Source organism: Gorilla gorilla, chromosome 2 (genome assembly GCF_029281585.2).
Source record: "Gorilla gorilla gorilla isolate KB3781 chromosome 2, NHGRI_mGorGor1-v2.1_pri, whole genome shotgun sequence".
In the NCBI taxonomy this organism is placed as follows: domain Eukaryota; kingdom Metazoa; phylum Chordata; class Mammalia; order Primates; family Hominidae; genus Gorilla; species Gorilla gorilla.
Genome location: NC_086017.1, coordinates 42225341 through 42240572, shown reverse-complemented (window position 1 = coordinate 42240572; position 15232 = coordinate 42225341). Strand labels below are relative to the sequence as shown.

Genomic DNA, 15232 nt, shown 5'->3' with positions numbered 1-15232 from the left:
CGTTCATTTAGCTATTCTGAATATTCTAGCAAAAACAATTCTGCCATAGATAGGAAAGTTTTCTCAAAACATATCTTCCAAATGGAATATCTTTTTAATCAGCACCTTTCTTCCCACTTACCTTCCTAAGTTTCTGAAAAGTCATCACTCTGTGATGCCAAGCACTTTCTCCCAAACCCTAGCTTCTTTTACATATAGCAAAAACCCAAGTTTATATACCCCCCAACTTATAACAACATGCATTATAATCTTCCCCATTATTCTAGGTCATCATCAACACTGGAAGTTATCTTACCTTCCTTCACAGCTGTCTGCTTACGATTCACATTTGGCAGCAGATGTTGCCAGCAGAACATTAATGTGCAGCCAAGTTAACAAACGCTCAGGCTGCCACCTTTCAGAGTGCGTGCGCTTGTGTGTGTGCGTGCATGTGCTTGCATGTATCATACGTCCAGATTTTTTTCGGTGAAAATTTATCTTTTCAATTAAATTTCAGTAAAACCAATTTTTTTCTGTGAAAACTCATCTTTTCAAAATAATAATTGTCTAGAAAACAAAAATATGGACTTTAAGCTGATTTTCTACCCAGGGCTGCATCTTCAGTTAGCATTTCTAAATGTCTACCTTCTATTACAGAGATATCTCATATATTTATAATCTTTTGTGTGCTGATGCCCCGAAGGGATTTTCCTATGAAGGGAGCAACTTAAAAATAAAAAATAAATACTGATATCGAATATCCTCTTCTCTAGATTTTCTTGTAGTTTTCAAAGGTTGGCCAAATATTTATCTTTTGGGAGCAGTTAAGTTGGAAATAGCAATAAAGAGAGATTAATTGCCTAAAGCATTTTATTGATTTGCCATGAGTGGGTAAATATATCAAGTTAAAAACTCACTCTGCTCCACCAAAGAGGACATGAAGGTTTTGGAATGGCTGAGAGGTGAATGCAGATGGCAAGCGCAGATGGCAGAGATGAGTTTAAGTACCTTGTACACTATCCCTGTAATAATATTTTTCAAGCCCCCAGAAACCTATTTTTATGTTGACTGTATTGTGTGTGGCTTTGTTTTCTCTTCTTTTTTAAGAGAAAAAAATTAAAGCAAACCCAATTCACAACTTACAGCTCCAATCTGAACAACAGAGAATCATTTTGTTATCTAAAAACCTACACTTAAAGCTTATTCATGAACGAAGTCTCGGTATTCAAAAGATGAAATAATAATTTCTTTTCAGTGAAAAATAAATGCTTTTTGCTGTTATTGTTTTAGTGAACTCTCAGGGTAACATAAAGGATCATGCTTCTGAAGAAACACCAATAAAGACAAGACAGCAAGTGCCCCTGCATGGACACAAACTAGGCATTGTTCTTTTGAAACAGATGCCTTTGGTGCTACCAGTTCAAGAAAGAACTAAAATTACAGTCTACTTGAAGGACATTTCAAAGTGTGGTTTACGGCACTTTTCACCCCAGAAGTTACGTTCTATAAATGTGGCCGTGATTATAGAAATGACACACACATGCTTGCGTGGAGCATAAAAGCAGGCTTCTTTCTGTTTCCAGAAGTAGGCCTCTGTAGGTTACTGTTTTTTCTGACTTTTATGGAGTGTTGTTTGCAACATAAAGTACTTGAAAAACCCACAGGGTATGTGGAAGGTGCACATGCTTTTGTGAGTGTGAGAGGGAGAGCTGGACGGAAGGGCAGAGCATGCCAACTGTGACTAGTTATTTCAGCTTTTCTGCAAAATCAGTGATGACTGGGAATCAGCTCCCCAAAGATCACATCACCAATTGCCTACAGGTCTGTGCTATGAAAGTTCAGCCTTCCATGGCTTGCTACATTTTGGGCACAGAGTGGCCTCGTGTATCCCCCGACACCACATGCTCACACATCCATACCCTACACTCACCTCTCATTTTTGGAGCTCCCTTCCCCACTACCTCTTTGGGCGGGCCTAGTCCACAACCCCAGAACATTCTTCATTGGTACTTTCAAAGGTCTGGGGTGGGTACGACTAGACACTGAAGAAATCTCAACTCTCCTATGTAGGGGTAATCAGAGCTTGGATATGGAATTAGAAAAAGAGAACCAGCACAAACAGAAAAAAACAGCACTGCTAAACAGGTGAGAGATCAAGAGGCAGAGGCCATGGGAGTCATATCAACAGAGCGCACAGCTTCAGCTTTGTTCACGCTCATCAACTACACTAACGTTTCTGTGGTTTTTTGTTTTTCAAAAGCTCATATTGAAAAATCATCCAAGATACACTGCTGTACTAGCAAGAACCGTCCTATCTAAAAACACTTCCTCTAAGTACATACTGTCTTGCTGATGTGAGTTCTTCTCCTTAACTGATAATATCTAATAATGATGTTATAATATTTTTGCGCTGGAGATTTGGAATATTGAAACCTTTTGATCCAGCAGTGTCTTATTATTAGTTTTTTTTTGTTTTTTTTTTTTTTTGAGACAGGGCCCCACTCTGTTGCTCAGGCTGGAGTGCAGTGGCATGATCACGGCTCGCTGCAGCCTCCTCCTCCCAGGTCCAAGGGATCCTCCTATCTCAGCCTTCCAAGTAGCTGGGACCACAGGGGTGCACCACCATGCCTGGCTTATTTTTTTGTATTTTTGGTACAGATGGAGTTTTGCCATATTGTCCAAGCTGATCTCGAACTCCTGACCTCAAGTGATCCGCCCACCTCAGTCAGGCTCCCAAAGTGCTGGGATTATAGGCATGAGCCACTGTGCCTGGCCTGGCCCAGTAGTTTTCACAAAAGATAGCACACATGTTACTGTGGTCAGCAATTTTTTTTTTTTTTTTTTGAGACACAGTCTTGTTCTGTCAGCAGGCTGGAGTGCAGTGGCGTGATCTTGGCTCACTGCAACCTCTGCCTCCTGGGTTCAAGTGATTCTCCTGCCTCAGCCTCCCAAGTAGCTGGGATTACAGGCACCCGCCACCACGCCCAGCTAATTTTTGTATTTTTAGTAGAGACGAGGTTTCACCATGTTGGCCAGGCTGGTCTTGATCTCCTGACCTCATGATCCGCCTGCCTCAGCCTCTCAAAGTGCTGGGATTACAAGGCATGAGCCACGGCGCCCAGCCAGCAAGATAATTTTAAGATAGATTCAATATATTCAGATATTTATCCTTTTAATAGTTATATTTTTTTATAATGCATATTAGAAAAAATATCACAAGCACGTCAGTCACTGCACTTAGTAGCATAACTTCCCATGAGCTTATCACTGATGTCCAAGGCCAGGTCTGAATAGATGCTTTCTGGGGCAACCTGTTAGCATATGAAAATCATGAACACTGATCTATGATCCCCAGAACTGGGGAGATGAATCTCCTGCCTCTTTGCCCTAAGACTATGGATAAGTGTCACCTGAAAATATCATACGATGCAGCCCTGTGAAGAGGGAGACTTCCCAGCCTCCCACCAGCCTTGACAGCCTAGCCTCTGGCTTCAACAGGTAGGTCTCCTTTCTCCAATCAAACAAAACATTACTTGGGATTTTGCAACATTTAATCAAAAAAGAATCTGGCATCTTAAAAGTTAGGTTTACAAACTTGACACATTCTCAATATTAGCAATTTATCTATTTAAACATTGTCTAAGAAAATACGATCTATGAAGACATTAATACATTAATAAGATACTTAAGAGTTCATTATAAGCTACAACACTTTGCAAATAAGTATCCAGTTTAATTGTAACAAACCACAATTTGTGAGCAAATTTAAGAATATAAAAAACATTAATTAGTTAAATACAATTCTCTGGGAATATACATTATACCTACAGCTGTTTTTACAGTGAGAGTCTTCCTTTTTTTTTCCTTTTAATTATCAAAATGGTAAATCACTGTATGGTCCTGGATCTCCATGCTATAAAACTGAAATATGTATTTCCAGCGTAGCAGATGGTGACCAGGAAGGCAAAGAACTGGAGAAAACAAAGCATAATAGAAGTGGGGTTTAGGGCACATCCTAATTAGCAAAAGTTATCATTTCACCTCCATTGAATCACGCACTCACTACCTTCTCTTGATACCAGGCTTTGTCATCTAAAACTACTTTATTGGTTCAATTACTATCCTTCTCAAATGATTTCTGGTTATGCTGTTTTTATTTCGGAGAACATCTGAAAGCCTGTAGTTTTGCTCAAATAACCTCAGGGAGTTCACTTAGGAGTGAATACGGCGGCAGTGCATCTGAGGAAAGTGTATCATTTCTAATGTAGCACAGGCAATCTAGGTCCGGGGTACAATCTCGGATTGCTACAGTGTCAGTTCACATAAATGAGTCGAGTGGGCCAGAGTAAGCAATGAGCCCACATGGTATGTGAGTTGTGAACAGGGAGGAGGAAAATGCAGGCCCTTCTTAATTAATGGGGCAGCCTCCACCCAGTTCTAGTCCATTCTTGCTACGTGTTAACTTGAGCCCAGTCTTGACGAAGCTTGTGATTTTTAATGTCACCGGCATCCATATGCTCTACTTTTGTTTTTTTGAGACGGAGTTTCGCTCTTGTTGCCCAAGCTGGAGTGCAATGGCGTGATCTTGGCTCACTGCAACCTCTGCCTCCTGGGTTCAAGCAATTCTCCTGCCTCAGCATCCCAAGTAGCTGGGATTACAGGTGCCCGCCACTACTCCCGGCTCATTTTTTTTTGTATTTTTAGTAGAGATGGGGTTTCACCATGTTGGCCAGGCTGGCCTTGAACTCCTGACCTCAGGTGATCCACCCGCCTAGGCTTCCCAAAGTGCTGGGATTACAGGCATGTGCCACTGTGCCCGACCAATCTACTTTTAAATAGAGATCTTCAAACAGAAATAAAAGTAAAGAATATGATGAACCCCCATGTGCCATCAATCAGCTTTGACATAATCATTTTGGCATTTCTGTCTAACTGCCTCCCTCCTTCCCCCGATAGGCTTCTTTTGGAGATGGGCTATTTTAAGGCCAATCTCAGAGAGATTCTTAATACCAGTTTTTTTTTTTAATTAGAAAAATAATACACACTTATGGTTTAAAAATGCAAACAGAAGTATATAAATTAAAAAGTAAGGTCAGGCGCGGTGGCTCATGCCTGTAATTCCAGCACTTTGGGAGGCCAAGGCAGGAAGCTGACTTGAGCCCAGGAAATCCAGGCCAGCCTGTGCAACATAGTGAGACTTAGTCTCTACAAAAAAGTTAAAACATTAGCTGGGCATGGTGGTGCAGGATTCTAGTCCCAGCTATTCAGGAGGCTGAGGTAGGAGGATGGCTCAAGCTGAGGAGTTCCAGGTTGCAGTGAGCTATAATTATGCCACTGCACTCCAGCCTGGGTGATGGAGCAAGACCCCTTCTCTAAAAAAAAAAAAAAAAAAAAAAAAAAAATAGAAGTTCCTTGTCCCACTCCCCTCATTTCCCGATCCCAGTCTCTTTTTTTTTTTTTTTTTTTTTTGAGACGGAGTCTCGCTCTGTCGCCCAGGCTGGAGTGCAGTGGCGCGATCTCGGCTCACTTCAAGCTCTGCCTCCCGGGTTCACGCCATTCTCCTGCCTCAGCCTCCCGCGTAGCTGGGACTACAGGCGCCCGCCACCACGCCCGGCTAATTTTTTGTATTTTTTAGTAGAGACGGGGTTTCACTGTGTTAGCCAGGATGGTCTCGATCTCCTGACCTCGTGATCCGCCCGCCTCGGCCTCCCAAAGTGCTGGGATTACAGGCGTGAGCCACTGCGCCCGGCCCCCGATCCCAGTCTCTAGAAGGAACCTCTACTGGTATATATTTTTCTAGGCATTCTCAATGCATAAACAAATATTTTCACTTAAAAAAATCTAAATGGAATTATATTCTGTTCATTTTCTGCAACCTTCCCCCACTTAATAAATTATAGGCAATAGAATTATTCTTAGCATGCTTTAAACAGCTTTTCTCCCTTGAATACTTATCTTGCTCCAGTCATTCGGCATTCACTCAAGCAGTCTCCCAGCCTTTTCCCACTTCGGGCCAGGAGGGCCCCCTGCCCCCTGCCAGTTTTAGATATTTTCAAATCAATAAGCCAATTGCTAATTTGTCACTACTGCAAGCGCTGCTTTTTCCTGCAGATGACTCTGTCTTCCCCAATCCCAAGCAAGCCTTGGAGAGGGAAGAGGAGGATCATGTGGGGATGGAGGGCTACTCACCGATGAGGCCGCCCAGCTGTTGAAGTTGTGACTGTCCCTCTCAGGAGAGACGGAAGATGCATCTACAACAGCGGCTGAGAGGTACAAGACGAAGGCACTGCCGTTAAAGCACAGGCCCTGGGGGGACACAGGGGCAGAGTGTTTAGGGAGAGGGGAGGGTCTGCACACCTCTGGACTTCAGAAGCGATGAGGGCTGTACCTCTGGTGTGGGGAGGGGCCCAAGTGGACACCTGTGGGAGGGTGGGGGACAAGGCTGTGGGAAGGCAGCTCTAAGTGCGAGAGGAGAGGGTTTTACGGCAGCTCATACCAGATGCCAACCCCTGCCCCCACGAGACACTGAGACTGCATTCCGCCCCTTCAGTCATTTTGCTTCTTCGGTTTGCTCCTGAGCCTCATCTCATCCAGATGTCAGCCAAGCTGACACTGTCTGAGGATGGCAGGCAGCAGTGGCGCCCACTCAGTGGGCTCAGCCTCAGCCCCTGGCCCTCAGCCGCAGCTGTAGCCCTTGCATGTGTCCCTGACGTAGAGGCGCAATACAGTGTCCCCCAAAACAGGCTCAGCTGACTCCCTAACCCCCCGTTCCAAACAGGGAGGGATATTTAAATGAGCTCCTCTGTCCTAGCTGCAAGTTTTTAAAAAGGCGGTTACAGCCCTTTGGGAACTTGTCAATGTCACCCTTGGCTTCACCTTATTTGTTCCTATTTTTAGAGAAGATATGTAAGTCCCGGTAGGTATTTGGTTTTCAGTTATGTCTAAACTCTAAGAAACTATGCTCTGAACCATGCATAGGAAACCATGCAAAGCTGGGTCCTGCCTGAACACAGGGGAGAGGCAGGGGTGACGTGAAACCAGAGCAGAAACCAACTGGGGAGGAAGGGGGATGCCTCTCAGGAGTGGGCCCTCTGTGGTCTAACATCTTTCCCTCAGTAACTTGGAGACAGAGGAAGGGGTAGGGGAAAGGGAGGAAGCAATCTCTTTCTTCTCAGAGAAAAAAAGCTACATAGAATTTTCCCACTGCAGGCCCTAGCATTGTGGCACAGGTTATATGTCCCTGTCGCCACCTCCACCTGTGCTCACACTGTCTTCAGGTCAGGGCACTTAACCTTTAAGATAAGGGCTTCATCACAGTCAGACCCAGGGTCAGGCTGCCGAAACTGTCCCCTAAGAAGCCCTGGTCTCACTAAATGACTCATTAGGAATGTTGGTTGTGTTCTTTTGTTTACTTTTTGGTCTAGAAACACATCTGTGCATTAACACAAAAGCCCTTACTGGTATTTTTTCCCCATATCACCTCTTAGAATATAGAGTCACGCACATTTAGTACTTGCCAAGCCATTTAGTCTTGTCTTGCCACTAATACTTCATAATTTAACTTTTCCCCTGTTGATGGGCGTTTCAATGTTGCTAATTTTTCCAGGATTGCAAATGCTACTGCAACGAACATCTTTGAGGATGTGTTTCAGGGCTCTCATGCATGTCTAGTTCTTTATACAAGGAAAGAATGAGAATGAATGAAAGAGAATTCAGGGAAAGCTCAGCCTGGCCAGAACTGCCCTGACGTCCTAGGCCTTGTGCATGAGCCCATGTGGACGAGGGGGCCAGAGAGGAGATGGGGAAAGAAAGACTCTCTGAGTCTATGACCTGTGAACATGCAATGATCCCATCTCTCAGTAAGTATGGCCCATTTTTTCTGAACTCTAAAGAAACAAGAAACTGCTATTTCCCTTGGAAAGAAATGGGGAAGGGGAAGAGGGTTGGTAGAGACGTGAGTAGAAGGCAGGGGCATTCTCCCTCTGTGCGCCCCCCACACTGGGGGCTCTGCCAGGTTATTACAAGCCTCTCTCAGGCACTATCTCACAGTGCCTAACTTTGTGACTTCCCTAGTGTTGTTTAACACTCCCAAAAGTAAACATGTCCGGGGAATGCCTGGGTTGGAGGAAATGTAGTGAAAATAGGTGGAGAGATGAAAGAGAAGAGCAAAGAAACCAGGATCATCGTAAAGGTTAAAAAAAGAAATCTGGGCTGCAGAAATGAAGGAGGGATATGTGAAGCTTCAGAGGGTTCTAGAATGTTACTGAGTTTCATAGAAACATGAGGTCTTGTTGCTATAGAGAAATAGGCCCTGGATCAGAGACTATTCAAGTTGAAAAATCTTATAGCTCCTCCAACTGAAATGCCAGTTCCCTGGGCCACGGTGAAAGAGAGCTACAAGGACAATATAGTAATTTAAAAATTCCGCTGGGTGCAGTGGCTCACACCTGTAATCCCAACACTCTGGGAGGCCGAGGCGAGTAGATCACCTGAGATGTCAGGAGTTCGAGACCAGCCTGGCCAACATGGTGAAATCCCATCTCTACTAAAAATACAAAGATTAGCCGAGCGTGGTGATGGGCCCTGTAATCCCAGCTACTCAGGAGGCTGAGGCTTGAGAATCACTTGAACCTGGGAGGGGGAGATTGCAGTGAGCCAAGATCACGCCACTGCACTCCAGCCTGGGTGACAGAGTGAGACTCCATCTCAAAAACAAAAACAAACAACAACGAAAAACACACACAAAAAAACAGAAGGTTTCCAACTTCTTTTTTTGGAGGAAGGGAGGAGAGAGAAGTCTACTCTTTTCTGAAAGTCAATCCCTCCTTGGTATAAAAATGTTCTCTCTCTCTTTTTTTTTCTCAAATACCGGCTTATTTTTACCCAGCTATGCATAGTACTTGTGGACATATTAAGATAAATCTCAGATCTCAAGATAATGGAAAGAAGCCCTGAGATAATATACAGTTAGTAAATTTGGCTGTGGTGACATGACCCAAGATGGTGGCTTAGGAAAGAGAGTTTACTCCTATCTAAGGCTTAGGCAGCCAGAGCTGGTCTGGCAGCCTCGGGGTGACAGGGACACAGGCTCCATCCACAATACTTGGCCATCTCCAGAGTCTCACCATTCTCCACATGGCCCAGGAGGTGTCCCACTACCACAGCAGAATCCCGCTGCTAGGAAGGGGAGGAGGGGGAGGAGAAAAAAAAGCAGCCCCACTTTAGGGCCATGGTGCTTCACACATCACTGCTGCGAACATCCCCTCAGCTGGAACTCAGTCCCAGGGCCCACCCAGTGGCAGAGTGGCCAAGGCTCAACTGAAACTTCTATTACTACAGAAGAAAATGGATAGTGGGGGATAATGAGCAACTCCTGTCCCTGGTGTTACATCTATTCAGACAGCTAAGGCAAGATTTTCAGGCATCTGATATCCTCAAGAGTCCTCAAGAGTTTAAAGACATAGCTACCTAGGTTCACCATCTGGCATACCCAAACCGCCGAAAATTTAAGTGAACATTTGGGAAGGATGGCTCCCCTGGAGCTTCACCTGCCTCTCTTTTTAGCATTTATTTAAATATCCCTCTGCTTAGTATAATCAGCCTTGTACACATCTTTTCCATCAGAGTCCATTTCTTTTCTGTCTTTTTTTTTTTTCTTTTGAGACAGAATCTTACTCTGTCACCCAGGCTGACTGCAGTAGCGTGATCTTGGCTCACTGCAACCTCTGCCTCTCAGGTTCAAGCGATTCTCGTGCCTCAGCCTCCTGAGTAGCTGGGACTACAGGCGCATGCCACCACGCCCGGCTAATTTTTTGTATTTTTAGTAGAGATGGGGTTTCACTGGGTTAGCCAAGATGGTCTCGATCTCCTGACCTCATGATCCACCCGCCTCAGCCTCCCAAAGTGCTGGGATTATAGGCGTGAGCCACCGCACCCGGCCTAATTTTTATTTTTAGTAGAGACAGGTCTTGCTATGTTGCCCAGGCTGGTCTTGAACTCCTGGGCTCAAGTGATCCTCCTGCCTTGGACTCCTAAAGTGCTGGGATTACAAGGCATGAGCCACTGCACCTGGCCCAGAGTCCATTTCTTAAGGGTGGTAGGGATGTCCGCTTCACCTGCGGCTTGCCTTTCTGGCTCTCTAGTCCCCATTACCACACATAGGTGGAAGAGACACTCATGCTTGACAGAAGAGATTGGGTCTGGGCAAAGGCTGAGGAAAAGGTACAGGCTGATGCTGGCTAAGAATCCCCTTTTCCCTCCCCACCTTGTCTACAACCAGCTAGTAAAGGAGCTCAGTGCTACTCAAAGTGCAGGAGTGGTATCAGCACTATCTGGAAATCTGTCAGAAAAGCATGTTCCCAGGCCCTACTCCAGACACACTGAATCAGGTCTGTTGGGAATCTCCATGTAGGTTTCATCTAAAAAGCTATATTTTGAATCCACAGCCAAAAAAGAAAGAAGGAAGATATAATAAGCAACTAGAAGAAGGGCTGCAGGATACAGGAGATGGGCCAATGCAGCGCTCACAGCTATGTGGCTTTGGGGAAATAACCTCTTTAGCTGCTTTGTCTGTGGCAGAGCTGCTGGCTGTCTCCTGCTATGTTTCTCTCTTATTATATGGTAACGGAGTTTCCAGCTGAGCACATGGCCACCTAAAGATTCCACCTTCCAGCCTCCTTTGGAAGGAGATGTGGTCAGGTGATCACGTTTAGGCTAACAGAATGTGAGCAGATGTAACATATACAATGTCAACACTGTGCCTTAAAGGGAAGAAGTACCCTCCACTGCCCACTTTTTACCTTCTCTCCCCCTGACTAGGAATCTAGATGTGATGGCAGGTGCTGAAGCTGCCACCTTGGACCACAGGCCAACTGTTAAAGATGGCAGAGTTGCAAGAAAGGAGGAACCTGGGGCACAGGTGATCTTATAAAACAGGTGACTTACTTCTGGACTATCACAGGAGAGAGAAATAAGTTTTAAACCAATGCTGTTTTGGACCTCTCTTATAGGGATTAAACCTACCATCAAACTGATTGTACTCAATTTACAAAATGGGAAAAACTATACAAGTCTCACCCATCTCAAAGGAGACCATATTGTTAAAGAGTTCTGTAAACTATAAAGTATACACAGTAACTTACTTTTCTTATTCCTGTTTAATGATTGTATCAGCTAGAGGCCAGAGGCAGTCATTTAGAAATTGACTGTGCCCGTCAGGCTAAGGCATTTGGATTGACTGGTTAAGAGGAGACAGGAAGACTCAGTGGATCCTGGTTATAACATGATCCCACCAGGTGACAGCAGGGACTTAGGCCTGTAGGTTCAGGCAGGTTGGCTGGAGACAGAGCAACAGGAAGGTCCCATTTTCTGACTCTCAGCCCCTGCCAATAAGTCATGTGCTCAGTTCTGGCACCATCATTAGAAGAAGGGTCTTTTGGAAGATTTACAATAACAAATGGGACTCTTTAGAGCTGCTATGCTGAAAAGACTGCCAAGACCCAACATCTGGGCTGGCACTTCCTGCTCAGGATGGCACAGTGGAAATGGCTACTTCCAAGGGCAAGAGAAACTGGAATATCTGTGTATACTGGGAGCCACACAGACTCCAAGGTTCACAACTGTGGTTGGTATTAGAAGACCTGCCTCCCATTCCTGGCTCTCAAGCATCCTCTCAGTGCCCCAGTTTCTTCATCTGCAAAATGGAAATAATGCATTCTATCTTTGCAGAGTTGCTGTAAGGATTAAATGAAATGATGTAAAATATAAAGGACCCACTGTGACATCTAGCACATAGTAAGAACTTAAGAAATAGTAACTGCCGGCCAGGTGCGGTGGCTCTTGCCTGTAATCCCAGCACTTTGGGAGACGAAGGCGGGCAGATTACCTGAGGTCAGGAGTTCAAGACCAGCCTGGCTAACATGGTGAAACCCCGTCTCTACTAAAAAAAATACAAAAATTAGCTGGGCGTGGTGGTGAGCGCCTGTAATCCCAGACACTCAGGAGGCTGAAGCAGGAGAATTGTTTGAACCCGGGAGGCGGAGGGTGTAGTGAGCCGAGATTGCACCACTATACTCCAGCCTGGGCAATAAAGTAAGACTCTATCTCCAAAAAAAAAAGGAAAAAAAATAGTAGCTGCTTTAACTGGTAAAAGGAGACAAACATCCCTGCTCTCTGGAGCTCACAAGGCTTGCAGTGAGGTCAGCAGGGATGAGCTACAGAGGACGAATCCTCAGGAAACACATGCATGTAGACCCTAGTGCTTGGTGCTATGAAGAAGGCAAATTTTATTGCTTTGAACTTTTAGCTTAAATCAGATTTGTTGGAAAACCTATCCAAGTCTCCCTGAATAAATGGTATCATAACAGTTGTAGCCCAGGAGCTCAGAGGTGCTAGTAGGAACCAGCTGTGGTTTCTGCTGCATATTAAAAATGGATATAGGTCACTTTCTACCTCCCCAGACACATTAAGGGAATGAGCTATTGTTAAGATAAGATTCCAATGCAAAGTTCATGCCTTATCAATGAAGGCACTACACACAAGATTATAAAACTCTGGTTTCTGCAGTGGTCTCCCAGACAAGTTCCCGGGGGACTAAAACCAAGTCTACCAATCCCTTCTCTGCAATCTTAGATTCCCTAAATGCTCTGAAAAGCAAGACTAAATTCAAAAGTCATTTGGTAGTAAAAGCTGACCTGAGCTGACATGGTAGCGATGTGGTCTTCATTATCCCTCTTAGCAGGAAAATCCACGTGTTGTTGCAGAGACATTAATTTGTCTCATTACAGTACAGCCCCAGACTCAGGGGTACATGTCACATATTGTTGTAAATGCACCAAATTACCTTATTACCTTTCCAAAATTTGAAAAAAAAAAAAAAAACTCTTAGGCTGGGCGCCGTGGCTCACACCTGTAATCCCAGCACTTTGCGAGACCGAGACGGGTGGATCACCTGAGTTCGGGAGTTTGAGATCAGCCTGACCAACATGGAGAAACCCTTTCTCTACTAAAAATACAAAATTAGCTGGGCGTGGTGGCGCATGCCTTTAATCCCAGCTACGCAGGAGGCAGGAGAATCGCTTGAACCCGGAAGGTGGAAGTTGCAGTGAGCTGAGATCGCGCCATTGCACTCCAGCCTGGGCAACAAGAGTGAAACTCCATCTCAAAACGAAACAAAACAAACTCTTAATTCACATCTGACCCAAAGGTTTTGACTCAGGGATTATGGATCAATAACTATTTTTAAACCAGTGTTTCCCACATTTTAGATGCCTAAGAATTATCTGGAAATCTTGTCGTAATGGAGATTCTGAAGCCCTCTACAGAATTTCTGATTCAGTCAGTACAAATCAGAATTAGAGTAGGGCCTAACATTCTGTATTCCTAATAATCTCCCAGTGATGCTGCTGGTCCAGGGACCATACTTTGAGTAGCAAGAGTTTAGGCAGTCCAGCTCGGCAGCAGGAGCCTGTCAGCTGCCTCAGCACAAAGTCCCAGCCTGACACTTGCTACGCTCCTGATTTGTGCTGGGACACGACAGTTGGGCTGGCATCTGAATCCCCCACAGGATGTTCTGTAAGAGATTCTGCTGGGCAGTGGAAAATATGGAAGTTTAGTCAGAGCCTTTAGTTGTTAACAGACGGAAACTTTTTCCAGTCTCCGCTCTGGATATTTGGTTAACACCATGTACCCAACTCACAAATGCTTTGAGAAGTTACAAAGGTGTATTTAGTTGTAACAGTAAACATAAACCCCAACCAGAAGTCAGACATGTTTGACCTGTAGCTTCTGCCAGCAGCAAACGAATTCTAAGAATATGGCTGTAAGCATTTTAAAATTGGGAGAGTTCACACCAAAGCCCAGATTTCTAGATTGCCTTAGAAAACAAATAGAAAATTTAGCAATCCTGGCAGCACATTTCCAGCTTATTTATTTGTGAAGTGAAGAATATTCTCAAGTTGTTTAAGATGCTAAGAAAGTGTGTCTGGGTGGCAAGGTTCAATACCATGCTGAGTTTACTCACTTGTACAACCTGACTGGTGCCTCACATATGTGAGTGTGCAACCCCTGACCTGGAGGCTGACAGCCTTGCTTAAGGGGGATAAATGATTAAACCCTTCTAAAGGGACTAGGAGTCCTGGTTTCCTGGTGTCTGGTTGTAGTTCCTACCTACCGCTCAGGCAAAGGGGGCCTGGAGCAGGATGAGATCAGAAAACAAATGCAGATGGAATTCAAGAGATGTGGACCCCTGCTGTGTGTAAATCTGTGCAAAGTCACAAGACTCCAAACCTCGGTTTCCTTATCTATAAAATGGGGACACGCCTTACAATAATAAATTCTGATAATGCAAATCAAAGCATTTTAAAACCAGGGGTGCTGGAAGAAGGCATTGTTAATATTCTTTTAAAAAGTCCCATTAAAGGCAATATTTTAAAATTTTTAATGTAATAAATCAGTGAAGGAGTTTTAGGCTTGGAGAAGAGAAAGACTACATATGGTCAAGACAAGAGGTCTGTAAACTATGGCCTGTGGGTCAAATCTGGCCCACCACTAGTTTTGTTTTGTTTTTTTTTGAGACAGAGTCTCACTCTGTCGCCCAAGCTGGAGTGCAGTGGTGTGATCTCAGCTCATTACAACCTCCGTCTCCTGGGTTCAAGCGATTCTCCTGCCTCAGCCTCCCGAGTAGCTGGGATTACAGGCATGTGCCACTACGCCAGGCTAATTTTTGTATTTATAGTAGAGACGGGATTTCGCCACGTTGGCCAGGCTGGTCTCAAACCCCTGACCTCAGGTGTCTACCCAAAATGCTAAGATTACAGGCGTGAGCCACCGTGCCCGGCCACCACCAGTTTTTGTAAATAAAGTTTTACTGGAACACAGCCATGCTCATTCATTTACAAATTGCCTATGGCTTCTCTCAATGCTGCAGGCACAGTTGAGTGACTGGGCCATAGGCGTATGGCCCAAGACGACTACAATACTTACTATCTGGTCCTTTACAGAGACAGCATGCCAATTGCTGATCTAGATAACATAACTAGAAATTGAGACTCATGCAAAAGGGGAAATAAGGGTACTGTCCATTCCTCCATCCCAACAATTTGCTCCCCTACTACACTGCCCAAGTTCCTCTTCTTCCAAGTTCACAGTCACTTTCTTCAAGACCCACCCTAGGACACAACTTTCTCCAAAATGGCATTCCTTAAATTCCAACCTACTTTGATTATTCCCTCATCCTGTGTTCCTACAGTTACTA

General features: G+C 44.6%; 1 protein-coding gene across 2 annotated transcripts in view; it reads right to left on the bottom strand.

Annotated features, from left to right (window-relative positions):
* Positions 1 to 3512: 3512 nt before the first annotated feature.
* CMTM8 (CKLF like MARVEL transmembrane domain containing 8) overlaps positions 3513 to 15232 on the bottom strand; it is a 131392-nt gene continuing 119672 nt past the window's right edge. For both annotated transcript variants that reach the window (XM_004033797.5, XM_055383351.2), the window contains 2 exons: positions 6169 to 6285; positions 3513 to 3950 (listed from right to left, as the gene is read on the bottom strand). In XM_004033797.5, coding sequence (XP_004033845.1) covers positions 3867 to 3950; positions 6169 to 6285 — 201 coding nt within the window. In that variant the 3' untranslated portion in view covers positions 3513 to 3866. The remainder of the gene's footprint in view (positions 3951 to 6168; positions 6286 to 15232) is intronic.